This window comes from Melopsittacus undulatus, chromosome 9 (assembly GCF_012275295.1).
Source record: "Melopsittacus undulatus isolate bMelUnd1 chromosome 9, bMelUnd1.mat.Z, whole genome shotgun sequence".
NCBI lineage: Eukaryota > Metazoa > Chordata > Aves > Psittaciformes > Psittaculidae > Melopsittacus > Melopsittacus undulatus.
The window spans coordinates 8,174,019-8,200,612 of record NC_047535.1 but is presented as its reverse complement, the minus strand read 5'-3'; the positions used below and the strand labels follow the sequence as shown (position 1 = coordinate 8,200,612).

Here is a 26,594-nt window from a genome sequence, read left to right as displayed (position 1 = left end):
GCCTGGGTAAAGGCTGCATTGTCTTTTCTGGAGGATCTCATTCACATGAGCCATTTGTCACTGGCACAGAGCTGGAGGCACAGCCATTGCAGATGTGTCCACAGTTTCAGCCCTGCTCAGCTTTTCCCATTCCAGGCCCTTGGCTCTGTCCAGGGGGTTGCAGCAAACATAAGGCTCAGCTCAGTTTACCCAGAGCTTAATGTTTGAGTAGGCTGACAAATATAACCACTGCTTTGTTGCATTTCAGATCTGAGATGGCCACAATGCTGCAGTAGAAGGGCTTTAGTTGGAAGCCCCTGAGGCTCTGTCTTGGCCTGGAGATGCAGAGAGCCACTGCAGATTAGCAAATCCTTGCTCTGAAGCAGTGAAGTCCAGTGGCTCTGCAGATGCACCCCTGCTGCAATGCCTAAGGGACATACAGAGAGTACATCAGTAACACCTACCCTCTGCTCACTTATAAATCCATGGTGTGGATGCAGTGTAACACCTCCTGTTCCCTCCTGTTGATTTAAACAGAAGTGTTTTTTACCTGGTGTAAATCCCCTCAACACATTTAAGGAAGCCACATGAGGAGTGGATTTGATCCAGGTAAGTTCATTTCATGGGTGGACATGGAAACTGCCCAAGTCAAATGGCCCTTGCAGCATCAGCCCACTGCAATTTCATGGGTAATGGAAAATTTAGTTGCTTCTGCACATGAATGACAGCCAAATCTCCAGTGCATTTTCAAGGCACCTGGAAAACCTCGAGAGACTGATTTGATTCAAAGGAGGCCTTTTGGAGATGATGAAAACAGACCATCTGAAGGAACTCCAGTTGAGTATCACAAGGCAAAGTCATCCAAGATCACTCCTTTCTTTTGCAAACCACACTTCTATGCTTCCTGAAATACTGAGCATGTGCATGGAACTCATTGAAACAAGTCTTTGCTCAGAAGACCATATCAGTGAAAAGGGATGTCATTTTTTTAAACTAATGAAACAAAATCTGACAATATTTCCCCTTTGAGAAAAATAATAAAACCTTCCTCCTTGGAATCTTTATTCCTTCTTCACCCTGTGCCTCCCACTAGATAATAAAGACAAATGGAAAAACACTGGGTTTGTTCTCAAAAGCTGTAAATGACTTCACAGGCTTTTTCTAAACTTGGGGAAACGCTTTGCTTTCCAACAGATGATACATTCCTTACTTATAGAACTATAAGCTCCTGCTAACTTGAAATCCCTCACATATGAAATGCACTTCAGTGGCCATTCTGTTCAGGAACAGTTCATCCTTGGGAAAATATTATTGCTGGAATGCTAAGTGAGTCCACAGCTTAGAGCTGGAAGATGCATTTAAATTCTCTAAAGAGGCTTTAGGAATTCATAACCATTCTTGATCTACCTTTAGGGGAGGGAATACATCTTTTTTGCACTGCAACAGCTAAAAGCATTAACTGGTTGATCTTTTCACTGATAACCCATTGTATTTCATTATACCCCTTTTATGGGTCTGTTCTGTTGCCCCAGTGCCTCGCTAAATATTTCCTAGCTGCAGGATGGCATCTTTGGAAGAGGAGCTCTGGCCATTGCTCTGCTCCTGAAGAATGAAAGCAAAATCAAAATGAAATGGGAAAACAACTGTCACCACAATGATAATCACACTGCAGACTCTTTTAGCATTTTTCCTCCGGAAGCTCTGGAATGAGGCACCAAGATGCGTATATTCCAACAGAATCATTATGTTATAATGAGACTGCCCTAACACATTCAGAAAGAGAAACAGTTGTCAAGACTGACTCAAATGGAAGTGTACAAGCAGAATACATAGCCTAAATGACAGTTAGGCTCTGTGCTGTCTTCCCCAGTCTGGAAGATTAGGATCAGTGTGGTCATACAGAGAAGCAAGTGTAAAATCCAGATCTGGATTTCAGGTTTTCCCTCAAGAGGTGGAAAATATACAGAGGAAGCCTTTCGATTCAGATTCATTTTGTAAAGGAAATGTGTATGTCTCTATCTGTTCACCCTAGTTCCAACAAGTAAATAACAGCCCCTCAGATCCCTGAGGAATGATGATTTACAACACTAGTGATGTGCACTGAAGAAAAATACAACTTGCTACTGAAAACAGCTGATTAAAGTGATCATAGTAAAGCCAAACAACTCAGGGCTTCCTGCTTTTATCATTCATACCTACTTTACCCCTTGTTACTCCACTCAGCAGCGCTAACTCCAATTTAATCTGCAGGAAGGTTGCTTGTCTGCAATGCTGATCAACCCAATCAGCCTTTGCAAACATTTACCAGTGCCAAGGGACCTTCTGGGAATGCTTTTAGCAGGAATAATTTTAAGGAAATTAATTGCTAAAATATAAACTTTCACAGAGACAGCACCAGGACTAACAACAGAGATGGCAAAACTGGAGTATCCACTGCCTGCTCAGTGCAAAGTAGCACTGCGAAGGGTAGGAGTTACTGAAGCAGTAGGGAAGCACAACTTGGCAGATCTGTTTAGTCCTGTCTCATCCACCATCACCGCTGCAATCTCTGCCAGGATTCTGTCATGGACAAGATCCATAAAGGGCAAAAGCTACTAGCAATGGAATCGAATATTCAATTCCCATTTGGGCAATGGCAAATCCTTTTCCTGGTTTGTCTCCCCTCTCCTGTTGCACTGCCCCAGGAACTGGCTAAAATGCTTTTTGCATTTTCTTCCACCACAATAGGAATACGTTATAACATCCATGGAGAGCAAGGATCCAAGTATCGGTCTCCCTACATCTGCTTTGCATACACACATAGCTTGTAGCTCCCTCCACACAAACCTCACCTTTGCCTTGTGGGCTTTCCCATCTCCCAGAGATCCAGCAAGATCCAATGACTAGAAGCTGGAACGTTACCTATCTGGATCAGAAACAGGGTGCAAATTCCAAGTAGCTTAACAACTGGGACAATTTACCACAGGTTGTGCTGGCATCTATGATGGACAGCTTAAAATTAGGATACCGGATGTTTTTAAATGATCACTGTGTTTCGAAAAGGAATTAATTCAGACATCCTCTAGCTAGTGTTTACTCTGCATTACCATGCTGTATTATCCTATAACTGGTTGTTACGCCAGGATTGTAACCCAGCAGGTTCCTCTTCCTTGTCTAATTAGTGTTTCTTCCTCATCACACAATGCAGGATTTGGTTTTACCCCCTACAGATCTCCATGTCCTGTGCACACCCCTCACAACACAAACTTATTCCCTCTTTCCCCTGCAACAAACCCTGGCACAGAAGAGCAGTGTTTGGGCTGATATGGAGTCTCTAACAAAACGAGCTTGACACAGTTCAAGTGTTGCAAACTTGGCAGCAGAGGCCAATTTGCCATCCAGATACTGTACATCTCCCTCCTTCCTAATCAGCAACCCTGCAGTGACATGAGTCGATCACCTTCCCTTCCTCTTAAAGCACGGGCTTTCCTGGGGCCAAGCCAACACATGGCACTGCACAGAGGTGTGCCATGTGAAGACATGGCTCTTGCGATGACACATCCTCCCCTACTGCATGACCAGTCTGATGTGTCCCAGCACTTGGCTTATGTAGGGTGTGAGTTACTGGTAGCACAAGCCCTTGTCTGTCTTCAGCTGTGTGAAGTGCCTGTAAATCCACAGGGCGATAACCAAAACACAGCATCACCCTAGTCATCATGCAAATCTCTTATCTCTCTAGAACCCTCAGTTAAGCGCAGCCAAATTCCTCCTGTATTTTGGCCTCGAAAACACAGCTCATGTCTTATCCCAGCCAATGGTTCTGCTCTTGCAAAATCAGGTATAAAGGCCAGCAAAATGGCTCCCCATGCCGTGCATTGTACTAGGTCCTAGACAGAGCAGTACCAGAAACACTGGACAACAAACTGGAACAGAAATGGGGACAAACTGGAAGGCATTTGCAGAAACCCCAAATTAAACCAGACTGAGATGTCTGGCACAATGCATTAAGGAAGATTAAAAGACTTAATCTGCATAGCTTGGCTGAGCAGTACAACTCAACAGCTATAGCCTGGCCTCAAAGGAAGACAAGAAACTGCATCCTGGTCCAGGGAACTGGCATTAGAGGTAATGAAGCGACACTAGTTTGGACAACAAGAGCTATTTGAGCAATTAGGAATGGGATGCGGTATCTGGTTCACCTATATCTAGACACAAACCTCTAGAGCAGGAGAGGAAGCTTGACCTTGTGCAGCCCCTACTTGAAGAGCAAACACTTGCTGGGACTGCCCTGCCCCAGGCACCACTGCATGTCCCACATTGTCTTGCAGGGACATTATTTGCCCCAGATAGGACACAGAGATCATTGGAGATTCCTCCTTAGGGTGGCTTCAGGTTGCATGTGGCAAGGTACTGAGGGATATGTGAGTTGTTGCATTAAAGCTGGCAACACAGGTGTAAGGAGTAAGGTCCTGGAGCTCTTCCGAAGGACTGCACTTCTTCCAGCAGCACAGACGTGGCTTACCCTTTTGTTGGCCCTCAGGAGTGGGGGAATCTTATCAGATCAGCCTCTGATTTCCTCTGTTTCCACAGCACAAGCAAGTATGCAAAGAAGTAAGATGACATTTGGCTTCTTGCAGAGAACAGCAGATAACTTAGTGAGATTAAAGTACAGCCTCCGCTCCCACAGAAACCATCTCCGCTTGGCCTGAACTTGCTCTGCTGGAAGGATGCGGCTCGAGCGCCTCTCTGTGGATCTGAGCTTTTCTCCTCAAGCTCTCACAAGCCCCAGCTCACAAACTGAGCTTTAACGTTTATTTTACTCTTAAAATACAGAGCCAAACTGCTCCTATTATATATAGCCAGGTAGCACCTCGGAGTTCACTGAGCTTGGCGCTCAGCTGGGAGTTGGTGCAGCCAGAACTCTTACTGTTTCATCTTTTGATGGTGATATATATGTTACCTCTCAAGGCCTTTATGTAGTTTCCAGCAGCAGAATAGCTCAAATTAGTCCAGACTTACAGCTTCCAAGGGCTCATGGAGTGACTGGGAATAGAAGAGCTGGCAAGGGCATCTTCTTAGCAATAAGCAGTCAGGTGCCTCTGGTCCTCTCCAAAACGTGCTGTGGAGCTCAGCACACAGCTCCATCACCAACACACATGTCAACACACTGATCATAGCAATTTTTCTGCATCCCTTCAAAGAAGCAGGAAACAAATGGTCCCCTGCTGAAGTCATGAGCAAAAACAAAGGCTCTTCATCAGCCTCCTGCAGCTGCTTGTTGTTTTGCTTTCTCTGTGGAGCCTGCCAGCTCCTGGTTATCTTGGCCAAGCACATGATTAAAGTTCTAGAGCAAATTCAAACTGCAAACAAACAAGCACATCTTGGGATGAATACACACAAACTGGTGGATGCACAGTATGTAGAACTGATTCGCAGATCTTGTACTGCCTCTTCTGATGCTAGGCAAGCCCTGCTCCTCTTCTGGATGGAAAGCAGATAGGGTAGGATTAAGGGCAAAGATCCCCAAGCCCTTTACATTTGCACAAATAGCAAGAACTAGACCCAGTGCTCTTTGAGGGGCCACAGATTAGTAGTGCTGGCTCTCTGCAGCATGGGAAAGATTGTAGGAATAAGAATTCCTGCCTTGAATAATCCCCCGTGCCCAGCTGTGGCAGAAGGCCCATTGTTTCTTAAAGAACCACAGAAACACAATCATAGTTACTGCCTCCACAGTGAGAACAGAAGAAAGGATCACGGATTGCTCCTTGTTCACTTCGGTGCTGAACCAGGTGGCTCAGTTTAAACAGGCATTGAGGGTGGTTTTAGCTAACCCTCTTGACTTTGCACTGAAGCAGATGGCAAGTGCTCACACAACCCAGTATCAATATCCATAACAATCAGATGAGCTGTGAAGCTGTAACCTGTGGCAGATGGAAAATGACAGCACAAAAGGCTTTACTATGGCCCTCAAAGCCTTTCACAAAGGTAGCAAATAGGAAGGTTTAATTCAGATAGTTTTTCATTCTCCAGAGCAAAACCAGGCATCTGGGACTGAACCAAGTGGGATGCTTCTTCCCTTTCCTACCTCCACCACACACTGGGTGACTTTATGTCCAGAGGATGAGCTGAGGCCTCTCATCAAAACCCAATCCAAAACAAGACAACTTGCTATGATAAAATTAAATAGGACCTTGACACTAGAGTGTCTACAGAGCTGAGCCTGCTGAATCCCTGGCTCCCTGCACTGATGCTTTACCAAACCTTTGGGGGCATCACTAGAATGAGACTTGGAGAACACACAGCTCATCCATGCACACAGATTGGAGGGGTTGCTGGTAGATTTGTCAGATTCCCTGTGGATTAGGCAGACATCCTGGAAGCAAGATCAGCTGTAAAAGGACAGAGGCCTCCTCCTGGTTTTTATGCCCAAGAAATCATATGTCTGGTCTGCTTAAGGATGGGTATTTTGGAAGATACCCAGTACAAGATGCAGGCAGGCTGAGAGCCCCCAGCTGAGCAGTCAGACTCTGCAGTTAATGTTTAGATGCTGTCAGTTTCCCACAGGACTACAGGCCTGAAAATACTGGTAAGTGAAAGACTGCCCAGGGAGCCTGCATACTTTTTTGCCCAATCTATCAGGTATACATGGCAAGCTGCTAACTTAATATACTTCTGGAGTAAGAAAAAAACACATGGATGCTTGACCTTGCATTGTCCCTGCTAGTTCTTTGCCTTTTGTTGCCTGTAGGAGGGATGCTTCAGCTCTTTATGGCCATGCTCCTGACCTGTCTTTGGCTTAGCACAGCCCTAACTTCTGTGGACACCTCAGCTTTGGTTCTTGGCTCAGACACCAGTCCTAGCTTGACCTCAACCCAGAGAGCTTGTCTGCACTTTTCCAGGCTGCAATTCCTTAGCAGTCTTAGCCCAAAATTGCCTGCTTTGAAGTCAAAAGAAAAACCCAAATTGCAGACCAGCCTAGCCCACACTGCAGAGTGTGCCCCTGCTGCTATGCTCTGGGGGATGACACTTTCAAGGCTGATTTGTTGCCTGGTTTGCAAAGAGCAGGTCTCTTGCTAAGCATAAGGATGTTGCTACCCATCTGGGTCAGAGCAGAAGATGACACACACTGGTGAGCCCTGGCAGCAGCAGGACAGAGCATCAGTGACAAAATACCAGGCCCATGAAGAGCAAGAGACTTTCACTGGAGAAAAACTTTTATTAAAGAGGGACGTTGTAACACACCATGTATCTGTGATGCTCCATGCCTCTGGGAGGATATCCAGACCAAATACTTAGCTGAGCCACACAGGGGTTGGGCCTGCCACTGCAATGAGAGGTCTTTCCTACTTCCAGACTCTTCCATCAATAGGTGTGTTTGTGCCTGATGAAAAGGGGCTTAGGCTGAGGGTTAGGTAAGGAAAGAAGGAAAGAGGCAGGGTGCAGATTTCTGTGGCTGAGCAGTGGCAGGCAAGCAGCTATTGGGGATGACAAATTGACCTAGGCTGAAAAACAGCAAGATAGATTTGAATAGAGTTGCTGTCAAACTATCAGTGCTGGATTGTGGGTTTTCAGGACTGTGATACTGCAGAGCCTTGCCCTCAGGATGAAAGGCTCACTACGGCTTCTTATGTCCCTTCTTTTTCTGTCTCTCCTCATCCATGGCAGCTGCTTGTGTCTGCAGCCGGCTCCAGAATTCAGGCAACTGCTCCCTGAGTCCCAGCAGGCTCTGCTGCCTAATGAGGGAAGAAGACGGTGGTTAAACCAGTGCCTGTCATTGTCCTGGTGCTCAGACAATCTTAGCTGGTTCCCCCAAGGGTACCTGAGGCTCACTACAAATTAAGCAGCTCAGACTTTTTTGTATCCAAAACCCCTCCGTGATTCCCTCATCCCACTCAGCACTCAAGTTTGCTGCTCTTGACAGCAACAACCTCCACATTCTTCTTTGCCTCTTAGCTTCTGTAGACACATGTCTCACTGCAGATGTATTTGCTCTCAGCTCTCAGTATCCAGGCAGCAACATATCCCTAGCTGTCATGTCTCCCCAGTTTTTCTGGTATAAGGCAGGCAGGAGTCTCCTCTCCAGCTTTATGAGAAGGGACAGAACTGGTGGCTGTTAGCATAGAATAAAACTTTTCTGCTCTAAACTAGCCAGACAGCACCACAGGATTCACCCCAGAGACAAGGAATTCGGGAAGACTACCACGTAATATGTGTTGTAAGGTCATACCTGCACCCGCCTGTTCCATTTCAAGTTGGAGAATTAAAGCATAGTGAAAAGAACAAACAGAAGAGTATCATTGACACGGGTCTGGCTAAACGTTCGCGAAAGAATTCAAGGCAAAGTCACTCAATAAGAGATGTCACATTGCCATCTAGTGACAGCATGGACCCAATGCAGCAGCTAAACTACAACCTCGGCCGGAGGGTGCTGGGAACCTTCACAAACCGCGAAACCTCCAACACAAATCTATTTAAACATCAGATGAAGCTATGAATGGGGGGGGGGGGGGGGGCAGGGGGGAGGAGGAGCAAGATACAAAGAGTTCCCAGCTCTGCCTGGCTATGGGGTCAAAAGGAAAATGCAGACACTTAAATGAGGATCATATTCCCTGACAATGTTCCCTGAACATCAACCTTACCCAAACATAAATCTGTCACAGCACACAGAAGAACCCAGAAGATCCAGGGTAAGATCTTGCATGGACCTGAGCAACACCATGGCTTACAATAATGCACTTACCTATCAGGCAGAAGGAGAACCTTACCTATCACGCAAGAAAATGTTACATCTCTCAAACCATGTCAGGGTCTGTGAGGATTTGAGAAGCAAATCTGGTTCCTGTGGGAAAGCCTCCTTCAGTGGGTAGGAGTTGAAGTCAAAAAGGAAGATGGTGCTGCAACTGGCCAATGCATCTGTCTGCTGCTGCTTATCTCCTAGACAGAAATGAGAACAGGGAGCTATTGCATGAGGGGTCATCCAGTAAGAAGAACTATCAAGGATCAGTACACAGCTGAATGCATCTAGTGACCATGTATCTAAGACCACCCCAGAGGCCTACTCACCTCGAAGCAGCAAGCACCAATTCACACTATCCACTGTGAACACTGGCTGCCAGGGGGATGCTACAGAATGAGAAGGTGGAATAATGAAGGAGTAAACAATCTGTGATGTGTCAGTGTTCATCAGGGACACTTTGCCATCCCAGGAGAAGACCAGCACCTGAAAAAGCAAGTTGACACTTGGATGCAAAACAAGTGAAAAGCATTTCCTGGAAAGAATATGGAATGACATTCAGGACTTCATATCCCCAATTATGATGGTGGGGTTTTTTGCTTGCCCTGTCAGTTGTCACCAGGCCACAGAAGATCAAATAAGAGGCTTTGCAGGGAACTTGAACTGGAATTGCTGCAGGCTGAGATTGGAAAAGGGCAGCAGAGCAGGTTAGAAATTAATTAAATCCAGCCTCTTGCATGGCTGGCTCTGGTGAGCAGCTTTAAGTCCTTTTCTCCCCATGCCTGAAAGTTTTCTGGGGCCATGTGAAAGGTCTGGCTGGACTTCTGCTTGTAACTTCCTCACCACGATGACTTCTCACATCTGACCCTGATGCCTGAAGCTTCACGGCTGACCCCTTTCATCTTTGCAGTTGGACTTGTCTCATGTGCCTCTCACCTCAGTGGTCAATTAGAAGACACTGGTGCAACTGGATGCTAAGTAAGATCATGGAAGAGAAATCCTTTGAGAGCGACCAGTTACATACAGACCTGTAACTGGTGCAGGAAGTCCCTATGCTAAAAATAGTTGGGAAAGGATGTGAGGGCAGCACCATATCTGATTGCTCTGTTCTTTATCTTCTTGGCACCCAGTTGCAGACATTACTGAAAACAGGATCCCAGGGCAGATGGACTTGTGTTCCCACCCAGTTCTTAAGAGAGCTGGCAGTAATACTCACTGCACTGGGGAATGCCAGCACAGGCACCACCACACTGACAGCAAGATTTGGATCTTCAGGCCTGTAAAACAGATTCAGACTTTTGCTGCTATCCATGTACTTGACATGTACTGAGAGGCTGTGATAATGACAAGGGCAGTTTGTGGCACACTGGCTGGCCTAAAGGTCCAGCCAAGCCCCTTGCCTATAGAGACAAAGCCTGTCTCCTTCCAGGCAGGAACCCCTGAAGCCCATTCCTGTGCAAGCCTGCCTAGGAACTATGTTGGAGATACAAATCCCCTGCCTGTCATGGAGACATGAAACCATAGCTTTTAGAGCAGCACCTCCCTCCAAACTGACCTTTTTTCTCAAATCAAGGGGATAAGTGAACATAAAATTGACAGAAAAATGGCAAGAAATGCTTATTCTGACTTTTGGCAAGGGCACAAAAGAAAGGCAAAAATTTCTCTGAGTATCTGACAGAGACCCAGCTAGCTGAACATCGGCCCCAGAGCAGTACTAAAAAGCACTTGTCTCTGGTGCATAGAAGAATCCAAAAAACCACTAATTCTGCCTTAACCATCAGGTTCTAGCACTGGAACTGATTCCTAGCAAAACTACACTTGCTGCTGACAGCAGGGCAGAGCTATCTGGGTCAAAGCAGTAGAAAGTTCTCTATTCCATAGAAACATGGGGCTCCCTGCTGGACCTGACCACTGCTCCACATGGTTTCTTTGGCTGGAGTGAGCTCTGTCAGAATCAACCTCACCTGTTTGCCAGGAGCATGACGCTGGACTTCTCAGCCCTGGGTGCTTTCACCAAATAGAGAGCACTGTCTGTACATAGCACTAGAAGCTGCACGATGGGACAGCCAGGATCTGTACCAGGACACGTTGTCTCATCACTGGCAACTGCAGAACTCCGTAGGAAGTGGATACTACGGATGAGGCGTCCCTCTGGAATAGTAGTCACAGACAGGGGGTATCCTGTGGAAGCAAGGGAAAAAAAGAGACAGCAGTTTAGGAAGACAAAGGAACTGACAATTTATTTAAGGAAAGCTTCAGCACAGGTATAGCCTGCTCAGGGGCAGCAGCCACCAGAAAATCCCCACAGAAGAAAATTCTTCTGCCAGAAGAATCCCTGCATCATGGCAGAATAACACCGGCAGGGATGGCAGCCTGGACTGCGTTGCCAGCACAACCTCAAAGATGACTTGTGGGTGCAGTGGCAAAGCAGTAACTGTCACTGTCTCACAGCTTCGGGGGCAAGACAGCTCAGTCCTTGCTGCAGCAGTTCACAGACACTTATTATGGATAGGAATGTCTCTGCAAAGGCCAGGGCAGTGATGCTGAGTTGGCAGCTTCTGGACAAGCATCCAGTGAACAAATGATTCCAAACTACTTTCAGATTTGCTTGTAAAGTCACTGCCAGTCCCTTGTTCCAACCAAGCCAGAGCCTTAAACTCCTAGGGAAAAGAGCAGCTTATCCACAGTGAACCCAATACACAGTTCCAAAGGGTAAGCTCACCTAGCTGCTTATCCCAGATAGTTATTGCTGCATCTTCACATGCCAGTGCCAGGTACCTGGAGCAGGAACTGACAGCTGAGCACACAATTGGAGCTGCACATGGCCACACAACATCAGGATTTGGATCAGAGTCTAAACAGAAGGACATGAAGAGAGCCAACTGTAAGAAGGTGCAGAGCATTCTCTCTAATAGTATTAGCATCCAGTTTCCCAATAAAACATGCACCATTCCATGGTCTCCTGCCAGTGTGGCTTTACTAAAGATACTGCCAGCCTGTGCAACATGGAGCCCCATATCCAAACACCAGCCTAACCCAAATGGTATGAGGCAGCTCTCCTCCCCATTCCTCATTTCCCTGAACCATGGCAACCTGGTTAAATGACAGGCACTGTCCACTGACTACTCCCACTCCCTACAGAGTACTCTGTTAAAGCAAGCAAGACATCCTTACCAACTTTATCCTTAAGTGAATGGTTAAGTAAGTAGAAGCAGAGATTGTGGCTTCCATGCCAGTGCACACTGATGCCAGCTGGAACATCTGGTACAGAGAAGGGGATGACAAAAGAGAGGAAGAGACTGGAGAGAAACAAAGGAACAACCCAGGACACCAAAACAGCATAAGAAAGCTCTCACTGAGCTCTCACAGTTTCTCTCGTGGAACAGAAACTCTGCTCACACACTAAAGCCAGAACAAAATTTTTATCCAGGCTTACACCCTTGGAGGTGGAATCGTTACAGTGAACCCAAGCCAGAGCCACTGAGCTCTAACTGGAGCTCAAAGTCATGCAATGACTTGCTTCAAATGGGCAAAAAGCTGTTAACCTATGGATTACCTGGCTGCACTTTCATTCCAGGCTGAACCTGTAGGATCTGGCTAGGCAGGAGAAAGTGAAAAGTAGCATGTCTGAAAAAAAGAAAGGAAGAAATATATCTATAATAAAGGCTTTGCTAAGTAGGTAGCACTGCAACAAGACCTGAAATGGCTCTAGCCCCTGCCCTGAAGCCTTGGGATGAAGAATCATAGAATGGTTAGGGTTGGAAAGGACCTTAAGATCATATAGCTCCAAGGAGGCAAAGTTAACACAGCAGCTTCCATCTGCACTTAAAAAGTGCCTGTGTTGATGTCTCATGGACTGAAATCCTGGTTGGTGCTCCCACTGACCTGGGCATCTCCTCTCTGCTCTCGCTCTCATCCTCAACCTCCAGATACTCCCGATACATCCTGCGGAAGATTGCTTCCTGCTGCTTCCACTGGGAATCTTTGATTAGGTGATTGTACCCCAAGCCAAGCACACTGTCATCATCCACTTTCTTCAAGGCATCCAAAGGGGTTTTAAAACTACTGCCTGCATTGGGCACACAAAGGGGAAATGCACAGCCCTGGAGAAGCAGACACCATAGACTGCTCAGAGACATTTAGACCATCCCTCCTTCAGGCTAGCATTATCTTGTACCTCTGGTGGGACTTTCCATATCACTAGCCCATCTTAGAATCATAGAAACATAGAATAGTTAGGGTTGGAAAGGACCTTAAGATCATCCAGTTCCAACCCCCCTGCCATGGGCAGGGACACCTCACACTAAACCATATCACCCAAGGCTCTGTCCAGCCTGGCCTTGAACACTGCCAGGGATGGAGCATTCACAACCTCCCTGGGCAACCCATTCCAGTGCCTCATCACCCTAACAGTAAAGAATTTCTTCCTTATATCCAATCTAAACCTCTGCTGTTTAAGTTTCAACCCGTTACCCCTTGTCCTGTCACTACAGTCCCTAATGAATAGTCCCTCCCCAGAATCCCTATAGGGCCCCTTCAGATACTAGAAGGCTGCTATGAGGTCTCCATGCAGCCTTCTCTTCTCCAGGCTGAAGAGTCCCAACTTTCTCAGCCTGTCTTCATATGGGAGGTGCTCCAGTCCCCTGATCATCCTCGTGGCCTCCTCTGGACTTGTTCCAACACTTCCATGTCCTTTTAATGTTGAGGACACCAGAACTGCACACAGTGCTCCAGGTGAGGTCTCACAAGAGCAGAGTAGAGGGGCAGGATCACCTCCTTCAACCTGCTGGTCACACTCCTTTTGATGCAGCCCAGGATACGCTTGGCTTTCTGGGCTGCAAGCGCACACTGCTGGCTCATGTTCATTTTCTCATTGACCAACACCCCGAAGTCCCTTTCTGCAGGGCTGCTCTGAATCTCTTCTCTGCCCAACCTGTAGCTGTGCCTGGGATTGCTCCAACCCAGGTGTAGGACCTTGAACTTGTCATGGCTAAACTTCATGAGGTTGGCATCAGCCCACCTCACAAGCGTGTCAAGGTCCCTCTGGATGGCATTCCTTCCCTCCAGCATATCAACTGAACCACACAGCTTGGTGTCATTGGCAAACTTGCTGAGGGTGCACTCAATCCCACTGTCCATGTCAGCAACAAAGATGTTAAACAAGACCGGTCCCAACACCGATCCCTGAGGGACACCACTCGTTACTGGTCTCCAGCCGGACATTGAGCCATTGACCACAACTCTCTGAATGCGACCATCCAGCCAGTTCTTTATCCATCGAGTTGTCCACCTATCAAACTGGTATCTCTCCAATTTGGAGACAAGGATGTGGGACAGTGTTAAATGCTTTGCACAAGTCCAGGTAGATGACGTCAACTGCTCCACCCCTGTCCATCAGTTCTGTAGCCCCATCATAGAAGGCCACCAAAGTGGTCAGGAGGATTTCCCCCTACTGAAGCCATGTTGGCTGTCACCAAGCACCTTGTTGTTTTTCATGTGCCCTCGCATGCCTTCCAGGAGAATCTGCTCCCAGATTTTGCCAGGCACAGAGGTGAGACTGACTGGTCTGTAATTCCCTGGGTCATCCATTTTCCCCTTCTTGAAAATGGGGGTTATATTTCCCTTTTTCCAGTCATCAGGAACTTCACCTGACTGCCATGATTTTTCAAATATGATGGAGAGTGGCTTTGCAACTTCATTCACCAGCTCCTTCAGGACCCAGGGATGGATTTCATCAGGGCCCATGGACTTGTGCATGTTCAGGTTCTTCCAGTATTTGAACGTAGCAACTAGGGCAAGTCATATGAGGACACGGCCCACCTTGCATTTCTGTGGCACTCTCCCTGACAGTATCCCAGCATAAGGTCTGCTCCCTCCTCATCCTCAGCATTTACCTATAAATCCAGGACTCTGAGAGATGAACTGGGGGTGCTAGGAACTAGGAAACAACCTCCTCCCCCTCCAGTGACAATAAAGCCAAGGGTATATGACACCCACTTCAAAACACACTGCATTATTTTGTGCTACAAAGGTGACACATGAAATGGTCAGGTAAGAAACAACTCCTGCTATAGGATTACATATAAGTACAGAAACAGGTCAGGAAGGGACCAAGGAGCACATTACTGGGACTTTCTGACCCGTTCTGCAGCCATAAGGGCCACAATTTCTTTGCCACCTGAAGGAGGCTGCAAGTTGCAAGTACAGAATCAGTCCTGACCTGTCACGGGTTTGGGAGGCTTCACTGTCAGCAGCAGCACTGGGAGACTCAACTTTAGATCAACTTTATTTGCAGCCACAGGAGACCCCTGCAACAGAAAATGTCAGCCTGAGAACTCTGTTGTGCCCTACACTGCTAAGTTTTCACCTGTTCACGGAATCAAACGCTTTCTAAAGAAAGTGTATGCAAAGGTTGGCTGACACTCCCTAGGATATACTGGGTTTAGGCTCATTCTTCAGGCCAGAAGCTTGAGGGAGGTCCCTAATTTCCCAACAACATTACAAAAGGTATCCTGCCCGAACACCTCCTATCTTTGTGTCCTAAATAACCTCCCCTTCTGATCTTCCTAATGTCTCTAAATTACTCTTGTTTCAGCACAGGCCTCCTTTGGGCACAGCAAGGCTCAGAAAAATACAGAAGGGAAAAAAAAGAAGCAGGACTAAAGGTTGCAGAGTGCTGCTGAATACACGAACCAGATTACACTCCAGAGAGACTGGAGGAAGTCACATATGTGCTTGGCTGGGAACAGAAAGTGCTAACAGGGGACCAGCATCAGTGTGTCACCACCATCACCCCATCCCACGCATACTGACACTTAGCTAAACAGAAAAGGTCTGGCTAAATAATCAACCTTGTCTGGGAAGGAAGAGGCAGGAACTTGGGTAGTTTACATGGAATCAGCAGAAGGAAAGCCTGGGTGTTTGCTTTTGGCTTGGCTAAGTTAAAGGGATGTTTGTCCTGAAGACAAGGCTGAAAAGCAGCTCCCTCTTAAATGGCCAGGAAAGTCTTTGCTGAAGGAAGAGAGAAGAGTTATGAGGCAGGTATCACAGAGGGTTACAGCTGGAGGTGCTGGGCAGAAAGTGATTGTGTTGAGAGGTGAAATCCAGCAGGGTGAAAGTGATGTAGGAGAGGGTTGAGCGCTGTCTCAGCGTTTTAAATTCCCCATAACAGCTCAGAACATTCACTGAGGTCAGTTACCATCTGTGCAGAATCATCTTTATGCAGCTCCAGACTTTTCTGCCAAAGAACCAGAGATGACAGTAGTTAATGCAACCAGGTAGAGGCCCTTCCCTGCTCAGGTGGGTTCATCCATGATCCCACCAGGGTCCTCTTGTTGTTAGTCTAAAACACAAACCCTGGTTCACGACCAGACTCCCAAGTGGAGGTATCAGGCCCAATTTCCACTCTTCCTAACCATTCCCCAGTAACATAAGGCAAAAGCCCTTTGAGAATACCCTTACATATGGCCTCCTCAGATGGGGCAATACTGTTGGGAAAGAAGCTGCAAGTTTCAGGGAGGGGCAGCAGGAGCGCTGGCCCTTGGGACTAAGGGAACTTTGTTGGGAAGCCTGTTTTGGGAGAGTAAACACGTCCCAGTAATACAAAGGCCTTATGAAATGTGGGCTGGGCAGCTGTAGAGACACACACTCCACCTCCCTGGGCCAACAGACTTGTTCAGCCTGTATCTTGCTGTCACTGTCTGCAGGAGAAAGGCCTGGAGAGAGACCTATAGGCAAAAAGCTATAGGAAAAAACAGCACAGTAGGAGATGGAACTTGTTTGTACCGCAGATGCATGGCTTGACCTCCTCTCCCCATCAGTCAGTCCTAATGCAGTTCCTGGGCTCTCCTCCATCTCCTTCAGCCAGGAATCCTTAGGCAATCGGTAGATCTCCAGCCAAGCTTTTGTGCTGTCTGCATTGGGAAACCATGTTGAGCAATTGGAAATGAGAGAAAAAGGTCTTTTCGTATATCCTTAAAAGAAGATTCGTATATTTTTGGAAATATAAAATCCCTGTGAGCTCCATGCAGCCCAGCTCTCCCCTCACTTCTGGCTTGACACGCTTGACTGGGACTGACATCTCAGCCTCTAGCTCAAGTCCTCAAGGTTCCACATCCACCAAAAAAATGCCATGGAGTGACTGAGTCAAATAATTTTAACTGTACCCTCTGAGGTAAAAGAGAAAGTGGGATGTGGTCACACACTGGTTCTCTGTGGATGCTACGTATCTCATTCTCGGCATATATTCAGGCAGATTCCATCAAACCTGGATCCAGAAAACCTGCTGGTAGCAAAGGGGCTGACAAAGGCAGCTGCCAACAAACAGAAGAATGTTGTAGCAAGGAATTTGTTGTAGTGTTTTCAGACACTGTCTCTGTCCTGTCTGGCTTACGTCTGCAGAGAAAATTTTTCAGGTCTATATATTTCCAGTGTAAAAGTGAGCCACAGTAAACCAGAGGAGGAACTGTGCCTGGTACTTCTGGAGAGGAGAGGGAAACCTGTTTTCACTGAGTCTTCTGGGAGCTGGGAACTACACTGACCAGTTCCAGAGACCTGACTTTTGGGATCAGTCTTGATTCACACCAGGCCATTTGGAGAAGACAGGGAGTGACAGGAGCAGCTCTCTAAGCTGGAAGAGGGACTGGGAGGCTTAAGAACAGAATCCCTGTGAATCTAGAACAGTTGGAGCATTTTAAAAGCACTGCTGTTGGCCCCTTTGCTACAACACAACAGCCTTCATTCATCACACCACGTGCACTTGCCTTGCAGCAGGACTCCTGCATAATCACCTTGTGGGGACAGCACCACCTCCACACAAGTATTTCTCTTGCTGATATCCTCCTGCCAAGGAAGAACAGGCATTAAAGGAAGATCGCTGATTCAGAGAACTCCATGGCCTTACACAGCCCTCAGTGGGGTGAAGGCCAGACAGATTGTTGAAGAACAGGAATAAATATGGGGCAGCTGCTGCTGCCCATGACAGAAATTACTGAGGGCAATTAGTCCTTCTTCATGATTGATTACTTACCAGCCTGTGCCCAGTGTCCATGGAATTAACTCAGTACTTACCACTTCATTTAGGATTTTAATGAGTAGGAAGCTTTCCTTGTGAAAGCAGAAGAGATAGACAAGCCCTGGAATAGAAATAGAGAAGTAGCATTAGGAGGAGAAAAGTGAACAGATGGTAGCCATGCTCTTTGAGGTGGCTGTGATAACACGTGCAGGACAGTGAACAGGACTACAGTTTTTTCATGGGCTAAAGGAAGAATATCTCACTGCTTCCAGCACTAAACTTTTGCTGGCTTCCTTAAACCAGCACCAGCAAACATTTGATTGTACATAGAGATGGCTAAGCCAGTTTGAAAAGTATCTCCACCAGAATTTAAACGCTTCAGATGTATCAACAAACTAACCAGAGGGCTGTGCAATTACAGCTGCAGGAGACCATGCCAAGCAGTGGTTTTCTGTCCAAAGTGTTCCTAAAATTTACTGTGCACCATATTCAGCTCTGCAAGTGCCTCTGCTGCTCCACATAGGACACCAAACCCACACCCTCTCTTAATCACAAGGCCCTAGGGCCACTCTGCCACTTTACATCTAACACCCTCTTTGCAGGGCTTTCCAGGAAACCTGTCTGCCCTTCAGTGTTCCTCCCGATTTAGCACTCTTCCATAATGCAGCTGCCAGCTCCAGAGCACAGCTGTCCCAGGCTAGGTCAAGGAAATCCACATCACACTCACCCATTTCATCCACAGCAAACAAGATGTGGACCTCATTTCCCAAATCCAAAGCATGGATAGCACAAATCTCTGTCCTGACTGCATCCCAAGCACAGACCTCTGTATAGTCAGACACCTTGAAGGCAGCCAGACCCACAGACAAGCCAACAAAGATGTATTTCCCGGACACTGCAAGGCAAGTGGCTGCTCCAGTTACCTACCAAGAAAGGGAAAAGAGAAGAGTACCCAACTGCTTCCCCAGTGGAGGATACATCAATACACCTAATCTTTCACCAAGAGAAAATGCTGATTTATCCTACAAGGGGGACATTTTTGCCTGAACTTCCATCAGAAGAGCAAGGAAGAGGCGCTCATCTCTGTCCCAGAGATTGTCCCGTGTTGACAATGAAAACGGTTGCTCCCACATTTCCCCTTCCAATAAACAGGGCTTTAAATGCCAAGAACTCAGTTCTGCCACTGCTAATGCAGAGCTGGGATGGGATACTGAACTCCTCTGGACAACCACAGAACTTCAGCAGACAGCATCATACCCTGTAGGAATACCTCCACATAACAATAGGGAAGACAATGCTGTCCTTCTGCTCACCATGCTTCCATTAAAGTGCTCACCATAACACAAACCTGAGTTTGCCCATTTATATGCTACTGACTAATCACCTTCTCCCCAGCCAGCAAGGGTGGAGCCAGCCTGAGAAGCAGGTGAATTTAGTTTAATGCCTGCTTCTCTGTTTTCAGAGAGGTGTGATAGATGGGCGGGAAGCAGAACCTGCCAGGCAAGCTCAGAAGCTGCAGCCTTTGAAGTGAATTAGTGAGCTCATGCTGGATCCTGGGGAAGGCGATGAACAGAAGAATGCGGCATCAACTGAATGGGTATTCTCTAGAAGAACTGCTACAGAGATTAATGCTGTCTCTGCTGAGAGGAGCTCTGTACCTGGAATTCAGCTGTAGCAAAGCATTCTGTGGGCTTGACCTTTAGTTTTTCTGCTTCTCGGAGCCTTTCCCTTCTTTCAATGATTTCCATCGCATCATCAAAAACCAGCATCACCAGTTTGGTGGCCATCCTGACAGGCTGAGGCAGCGCATCGCGCTCTCGCTCGGGATCCTGCAGGAAGAAGTCTTCCTCCTCATCCTTTAGCCAGTCCTTCTCAGATGGCGGAGGAATCTCCAGGGGATGCTTCCGGATATACCCAGCCATGGTGGTGCCCTTCCAGATGCAAACCGCACCAGAGATGCAGGAAGCACAGCACATGCAGAAGAATGAAGAATCGGGCAATATCTGCTTTCATGAGGTAATGGGGGGGAAAGGTTATTAATGATTTCTAAGAGGGAAAGGAGATCATTTCAGCATAGATAACCCTGTTCTAGATATAGATATATAGATATAGATAACCCTTCTTTCAACTGTCTGTATCACCCCTGTGACCCAGGGGCTTTGTCCCAGCCACACTGACTGCAGGAAAAGGGAGTATAAAACTTTTGGCACCGGATTGTATTAGAATTACACTAAAGCATTAAAAACTGTAAGTCTCTTCTTCATTAAATGACTTAATTCTGCCTGGATCAAACCCCAACACTCAATGGGGAGCACAGGTGGTTACACCGGAAGTTACAAACTCCATTTCGGGTGCTTTCGGCTCCCCCTCCGCACCCTCACACAGCGGCCTCACCTCGGAGCGGGAGCCGGACCCGACTGTCCCGGCCGAGGCGGAACCTCCGCAGCCGCGGCCAGCGACCACCGGGGCCCGGGGGGAACCCTTTAGCGGGGACACCCGCCCCGCTGTTGGCGGTTGCCGTGGCAACGGGGCGGCGCCGCGCGGCCCGGCCGGGAACGCGCTCCGCAGCGGAAGGTTCCCCCGGCGGGGCGGGGCCTGGGCGGAGCGGCCCGGTGCCCGCACGCATCCCGCCGCTGCCGCCATGGAGGGCTTCGTGGAGTTCACCAACCGTAGCCAGGGCCGAGACCAGCTCTTCCGGTGAGTGCGGCCTCGGGGCCGGCTTCCCGGGTACCCCCGTGGGCCCAGCGGCACCGGGGGGAGCAGCATCTCCAGTGGTGCTGTGGGTGACGGGGCCACAGCAGGGCCCTCAGCCGCTTTAGGGCGGCCTACCTCGGGCAGGAGGGCTGCCTGGGCCCGCTGTCCTTGTGCCCCTGCCCCGGGCACTGCCGAGGTGCGAGAGGGGCGGGCTGGAGCTCGGCCGTAAGCGCTGCCCTGCTGCTGCCGCGCCTGTGGATTGTCCGTGTTTCACCTCTGTACCGTTCTCCTCGTTTTTTCCGTTCCAGAGCCACTCAGTACACATGCATGTTGCTTAGCTATTTAATAGAGCGTAATGCTGATAAAGAGAAGCTGGTAATGAAACTCAAGCAGTTGGAGTCTAGCATGAGCTCTGGCCGCAAAAGTAAGTACCTGCTGTCTAGCGGGATAAGTCCTTCTTCGCTTGCTCCTTTCAGCAAAACAACTCCTGGCCTTGCTTTTCCTGTAGGTAACTTACCTTAGGCCACAAAACCTCTTTAGTACGTTCACAAAGTGGTCAATGGGCCTTACCCTGCCTCAGCTTGCCAGGCCACATGGGGCCAAATGGGCACTTGTTACTCCCTCAGCCTCTTCTCCCATTAGGCAATCCAAATTACTGCTGAGGGAATGAGAGACATAAGTCAACTGCAGAGATCAAGTTGTCAGCTCTGTCCAAGGCCAGACCACAGAGGTACAATGCAAGGCTGACTTGCTGCAGTCTTATTAGTCCTTCCAGCTAATGGGTTGAGACAGCCTGAGGTTCAGGATCATCATCCCAATAAAATCATCTCTGAAGGTCTATCCTTCAGTGTGCCTTTTATATCCTACTTCACATAGTAGTTGTCTTTAGCCATTTTTCTCTACTAAATCATACACCCTTCCATGCTTTTCTCATAGTCTCACTGTTTACATCACTTTGTTCTGTGTCATGGTTGCATCCATTATGGTTAGCCTGTTGCTGTGGTTGCACTGCTTGCTTTCCAGTTGACCTTACACCTACTTACGATTTGCTCAATATTGGAACAACTTCAATATCTGAGGCAAATATTCCAGTTTAATGTGTTACCATGGACGTGTTTTGTTATTCTGCTTAGCTCTAGTGTATGGCAATTTCTAGCAGAGAGGCCAGCTGATTTATCAGCATAGCTGTAATTCTCTTGCTTCTGCTAAAGAAACAGCTAATAAATGACAGTACTGCACTCTTGCAGTTCCACAGAGTTTGGGTGCTGCCAACATCTGTCACTGTGACACTGCAGCAGGTTATGAAAAGCATTTTTCATAACACTGCACTAATATTCACAAGGCAAACCCCAAACTGTACAGTGGATGAAATCAGGCTTGTCATGTGTTACAGCTTAAAATGAGATACACTGTTCCTGTTTGTGCAGGACTCTGACAAGTTGATGGCTGAGGAGGGATTTGGGTCTTAGTGTGCCAAGCATGTGAATCAATGGCTTTCCCAGAAGCTCAGGAATGTTGTAACTCATGGTTGCAGCAGGGTTAGTGCAGTAACATCTCCTGTCCAGAAAGTTAGGTGAGATCCAGTGAAACAGCTCAAATTGGAGGCTCTGTTTGTGTCCTGTTTGTTGACACTGGCTGGTGCAGGGCTGTCGGTCATACTGGTCCAGAGGGCACCCAGGCTCTGAGAATGGAGCAGTAGGAGAAGGCTGCAAGTCCTGGCTAGTAATAGAACTTGTGTGTAAGTCCTGGGCTGGTGCAGGACAGAACTGGGATGTGTACATCCCTATTTTTGCTGATAGTAGCTATTCACGCTGTGAGAAGAAAATGCTTAAGGATACAAATGCCCAAAGGCCACTAAGTTGTTTAAAAGTACACATGGACAGTGACAGGTTGACCTGTGCAGGGCTGTGTCTCTGCAGTTAAGACCATGCCATGCTAATCTTTGTGGGGTTTCTTGCAGTGTTCAGACTGGGAAACATGGTACATGCCTTGGTAGCAGCCAGAAGAACTACACAGCTGCCAGATGTGATTCCTCGCTTCTGCCTTACAGCCTCCAACCTGACCCGAGCCCTCTACTTCGTCTGTGATGCAGTACTATGGTTGAACAGCGTCGGGCTCCAACCTCATATTGATAAGCTAAAGTGGCGGAATTGGGCTACCAAGTGCTACTACATTTCGCTCTTGATGAATCTAGGTAGGGACTGGTATGAGATCTCCTGGAGGCTGGAACAAGCTATACAGGAAGAAAAGATAAAGGAGAACTCGTGCTGGGACAAACACAATCGGGAACTTAACGGTGTGAAAAGTGATGATGTGCAAGGATGTCTCCTCCTGCTGTTTCAGATATTGAAGAAACATCCTCCTTTGCTGCTGGACTTGGTGAAGAATTTCTGTGATCTCTCAGGTCCTTTGGATACACTAGGGATCTACAAGACCAACCCAGGAGTGATTGGTTTTTGTGGTGTCCTCTCCTCCCTGGTGGGGATCCTCACATTAGCAAGCCCACATCTGAAGCTGAAACAGTGACATGAAAGGAGGTGTATAGTATGCAGCAAGCCAAAGCCTTTGGTCCTCTGATAGGTTTTTATCCTCCATATGGCACTTTCAAAATGGACATGTCTCACAGTAACCTCAAGATTAATTTTGTCCTCTGAATAAGTGATTTCTACCCTTTATTCTTCCCTGTGTCTTTGCAGATGAGTTTGGTGCCGTGACACACTCCCTGATGGAGTAGATGGAGATGGGAGAAGGCATAAACAGGACTTGGAACATGGCTGCTAGATAAGGAAATATTGATGTTCCTATTTTTTAATACAGGGTTGTGAAACAGCTGCTTAGACAGCTGCAATAGGTATATGACTCATAACTAATCGTGTTTACACTGGAAAGCTGGAATTCCCTGATCAAAGGTCCCTACAGTCAGATTTTTTGTAGTGGGCGCAGGCAAGTTAGGAGCTGTTGTTAAAATGGCCTGAACCCAAGTAGAGGTGTTCTGATGGGTTTAGGTTGATAGATCCTGCTGTCTGTAGGTAGTGGTTTGAATGCAGTGTGATGGTAACTCGAGTGTATGATCTCTGTCACATGCACTGATGACACTGGATCCGTGGTCTAGTGAGTGCCAGTGTCCCAAGGAATTAGCACTGTGTTCTCCTTCAGTGATGTGAGCCAAGGACCACTGGCCACGGGCTCTGACTTCTCCAGCAGCCCATGGCTGTGGGTTTTAGTGAAGAACCCATGAGAGAAGCTTGGCTGAGTGCTGACGATGCTGTGATTTGTCAGGAACTGGGTTTCCAAAGCTGTGAATCTGAAACCACTCACAAGCACTAAATATCCTAATACATGCACCTTAACTCCCAAACCCCTGTGATTGCAAGTGCAACAGTTTTCCATTAATTATATTGTGATAAGGAGCTTGTTTTGCTGTTTTAATTTTATGTGAAAAGTCCCAGTATAATCAGGAGCTTTGGAACATGCAGTTGAGGAATTGAGCCTGGCTTAGAGCTTGTTGAGTCAGAAGAACTGCAAGGGAGTATTTCTAGTTGTGTAAGCTCCCAAGGGAAGGGAGTGGAGTTGATTGTGATAATACTATAATCCCTTGTGAGAGTTGAAGCTTATAACTGGATTTGGGCATTCATGGGTTAGATTGTCCTATCTGGTCCTCCCTCTCCTCTGTCATGACCACAAGGTTTCTTGTGTGTTACTCCCCTGGCTGAATGGGTTCTACCATTTGAAATGCCTTATGCTTGCCCTGCAACTGCATTATTATTCCTTACTTCCCTCACTGGGAATGATTGCCTGGTGGCATCATCTGGGTTAAAAGAGAAATGCAGTGTCCAGCTGTTTAATGCAGTATGAAGTGTTTGTTGCTCCTGACTTTGCAGATACCAGTTCTGACACCATATGAGGGAAATCTGCACGTTATGTAGGAGATAAATTATCATTATTCTTCATCAGTTAGGTCTGTGTGTCTTGCTGCTTTCTGGTGCGAGGACTCCTTGTTTAAGCTGTCAGGAGATGTGCACAGAGGCTACTCTAACCTGGATCAAGGTACTTTCTTATTATTTCTGATGCTGTCTAAAAACAGAAATGAAAAGGTGCTGGTCCCCTTTATTAAAAAGCAAAAGCTCTGCAATTGAGTAGGCACAGTAGGGCAGAGCCCAGTTAAATCATTGTGGTCAGACTTGGAATTACTTCCAGTTTGAATCTGAAGTGTTAGCCTGCCAGTGAAGTGTTTTAAAAACGCAGGTTGCTGGGCAGGATAAGTGTGCCTGAAGACCAGATGTGGCCTGCAGCAGCTCTTCTTTTTAGTATGGAAATGAATACCATTAAAAGTAGGGCATGCTGGCAGTACAGACTGTAGCGGAGCATTGTGTATGGGATACGTTATCTTCAAGGGCTTCCTCTCCTTTATAACAATGGAATATTTTTTGCTGCTTTGCTCCTTTTGCCTTACAGCTCCCAGCAGTGTGGAGCCCATCCCACCCTTGGTCAGATTTGATCGTTATCCCAGTGAATAGCAACCCCTGTGAGGAAGGAAGAGGAGTTTTGATGATCTGGAAGCAGAGGTTTGGGCACCTTTTGTCTACAGAATTTCATCTTCTTGCAAAAAAACAATGTATTTTGAAATTCCCTCTCAGGAAGCTCTGATACAAACCACTTCTTTCGCTGGTTTTGTGAACTCATTTCTCTTTTTCTCTTGTACTTTACCTGTAGGTAAAGGGAAATTGGTACTGAATAGTGCTGTGGCCCTACGGCAGCTACGCTTCCCTGTGCCCTGCAGAGGGAAAAGGGTGTTTTTTCCTCTGTGCCAGGCAAACACTGTGCAAGGCCCTGAGGCAGGCTTTGATGTTTCTCCTGTAGGGGCTGGCTTGCACTGGCAAGTACAGACTTCATGTGAGAGATGGGGCAGGGAGTTTTCAGCCTCTCTTAGCCTTACCTGTCCCGTTCTTCATGATATGGGTTGGAACATGCAGGAGTAACTCTCTTTACTGGATGTTAAGCACTAATAGTTGCCTTCTGCTCCCTAGCTGGAGGGGAGCAATTTGATGTACTTTAACATAATGTGACTGGAGCCATAGAATCACAATCATGTGGAGAAAATCCTTTTAGTGCCTTATTTTTGTATCTAATACAGCAGTTGGAATAAGGACAGCTCTTTGAACACAAGCAATAAACTGAGATGAGCCTGACAGTGTGTCTGTGTGTGTAACCTCTATGGTGGTGTAAAGTGATGGAAGGAGGAATCCTCCCTCAGTCTCTGATGGGGGATGATACTGCCTGTAGTTTCACCTGGGTTTATAGAGCTTCTTTTCACCATAGCAAGGTGGCAGCCAGATTCTTCAGACTAATTCACAATCCCCCACTTCAGCTGCAGAAACATGAAGCAGTAACTACAGGAGTACCAGGTTAAAACTGCATATATGAAATGCCCTGAAACCAAGTGCCATCAGTTGCCCTGAGTACCAGCAGTGAGAGCTGGAGCTTTGTGCCCAGCTACAGTGAAAGGAACGGCTGCATCCTCATTTTAGTATCTTATAAACAGTTTTCCATTGGGGTGGACTCTGCAGTTGTTTAATACCAAATGCCTGTTTCAGGGCAGGGAGTGAAGGGTGACATCTCCAGATGAGGTGGTGAGGGATGGAGCCAGGATAACATTTAAAACGAAGCATACTGTTAGTTCCTATTCCCTGCAGTGAGAGTCTTGCAAACTTGGAAGCTCCAAAATGTCAGTTCCTGAACAATACACAAAGCATGGCATTCAGCAGTGTTTGAGCAAGCGTCTCCTTCTGAATTACTGATCTCTTACACATTGTGTAGTGGAAACAGTTGTGACAGGAGAGTGGCCTTTGTGAGATGTGCAAAGTTAATCTACTTATAGACAAGGCCTTCCTAATGTTAATACCATGCTTGGTGTGGTATCTCAAGACACGAGGAGCCATTTGGGATTCCCAGATGAGTCGCAAGAGGATCAAAGGTCTAAAAAACCAACATCTCCAGGGATGGACCAAATGAACCAGTTCTGTAAGAGGAAAAGGTGACTGTGGGAGGGTGTGAGAAGGCTTCAAGTTTCTAAAAGGGTGTCAAGAAGAAGGCAATATATTGATCTTTAAGCCCATCCAGGAGGCAATACATACATATTGCAGCAAAGGAGAATTAAGTCACACTTCTTTTTGAACTGAAAATAACAATAAAAGA

The 26,594-nt window shown here is 47.1% G+C and overlaps 2 protein-coding genes across 3 annotated transcripts; one reads left to right on the top strand and one right to left on the bottom strand.

The window, feature by feature from the left end:
* Positions 1-7,154: 7,154 nt before the first annotated feature.
* Positions 7,155-21,217, bottom strand: WDR93 (WD repeat domain 93). 2 transcript variants are annotated; one of them, XM_034065864.1, is made up of 17 exons: positions 20,832-21,217; positions 19,364-19,708; positions 18,433-18,628; positions 17,762-17,826; positions 17,455-17,533; positions 16,478-16,605; positions 15,891-15,929; positions 14,913-15,000; positions 12,578-12,761; positions 12,249-12,319; positions 11,867-11,953; positions 11,415-11,546; positions 10,657-10,873; positions 9,909-9,969; positions 9,022-9,178; positions 8,724-8,892; positions 7,155-7,691 (listed from the first exon to the last, which is right to left on the bottom strand). In XM_034065864.1, exons 2-17 carry the CDS (start codon positions 19,679-19,681, stop codon positions 7,574-7,576), a joined length of 2,109 nt encoding a protein of 702 aa, XP_033921755.1. In that variant the 5' UTR covers positions 19,682-19,708; positions 20,832-21,217; the 3' UTR covers positions 7,155-7,573. The 2 variants fall into 2 exon arrangements, with proteins under 2 accessions (XP_033921755.1, XP_033921754.1); XM_034065863.1 differs by lacking the exons at positions 7,155-7,691; positions 20,832-21,217 and adding an exon at positions 20,100-20,166 and having other exon boundaries at positions 8,532-8,892.
* Positions 20,280-25,588, top strand: PEX11A (peroxisomal biogenesis factor 11 alpha). The gene is made up of 3 exons (XM_031048713.2): positions 20,280-20,402; positions 20,708-20,823; positions 22,360-25,588. The coding sequence occupies exons 1-3, from the start codon at positions 20,347-20,349 to the stop codon at positions 22,923-22,925; spliced, it is 738 nt and encodes a 245-aa protein (XP_030904573.2). The 5' UTR covers positions 20,280-20,346; the 3' UTR covers positions 22,926-25,588.
* The last annotated feature ends 1,006 nt before the right edge of the window (positions 25,589-26,594 follow it).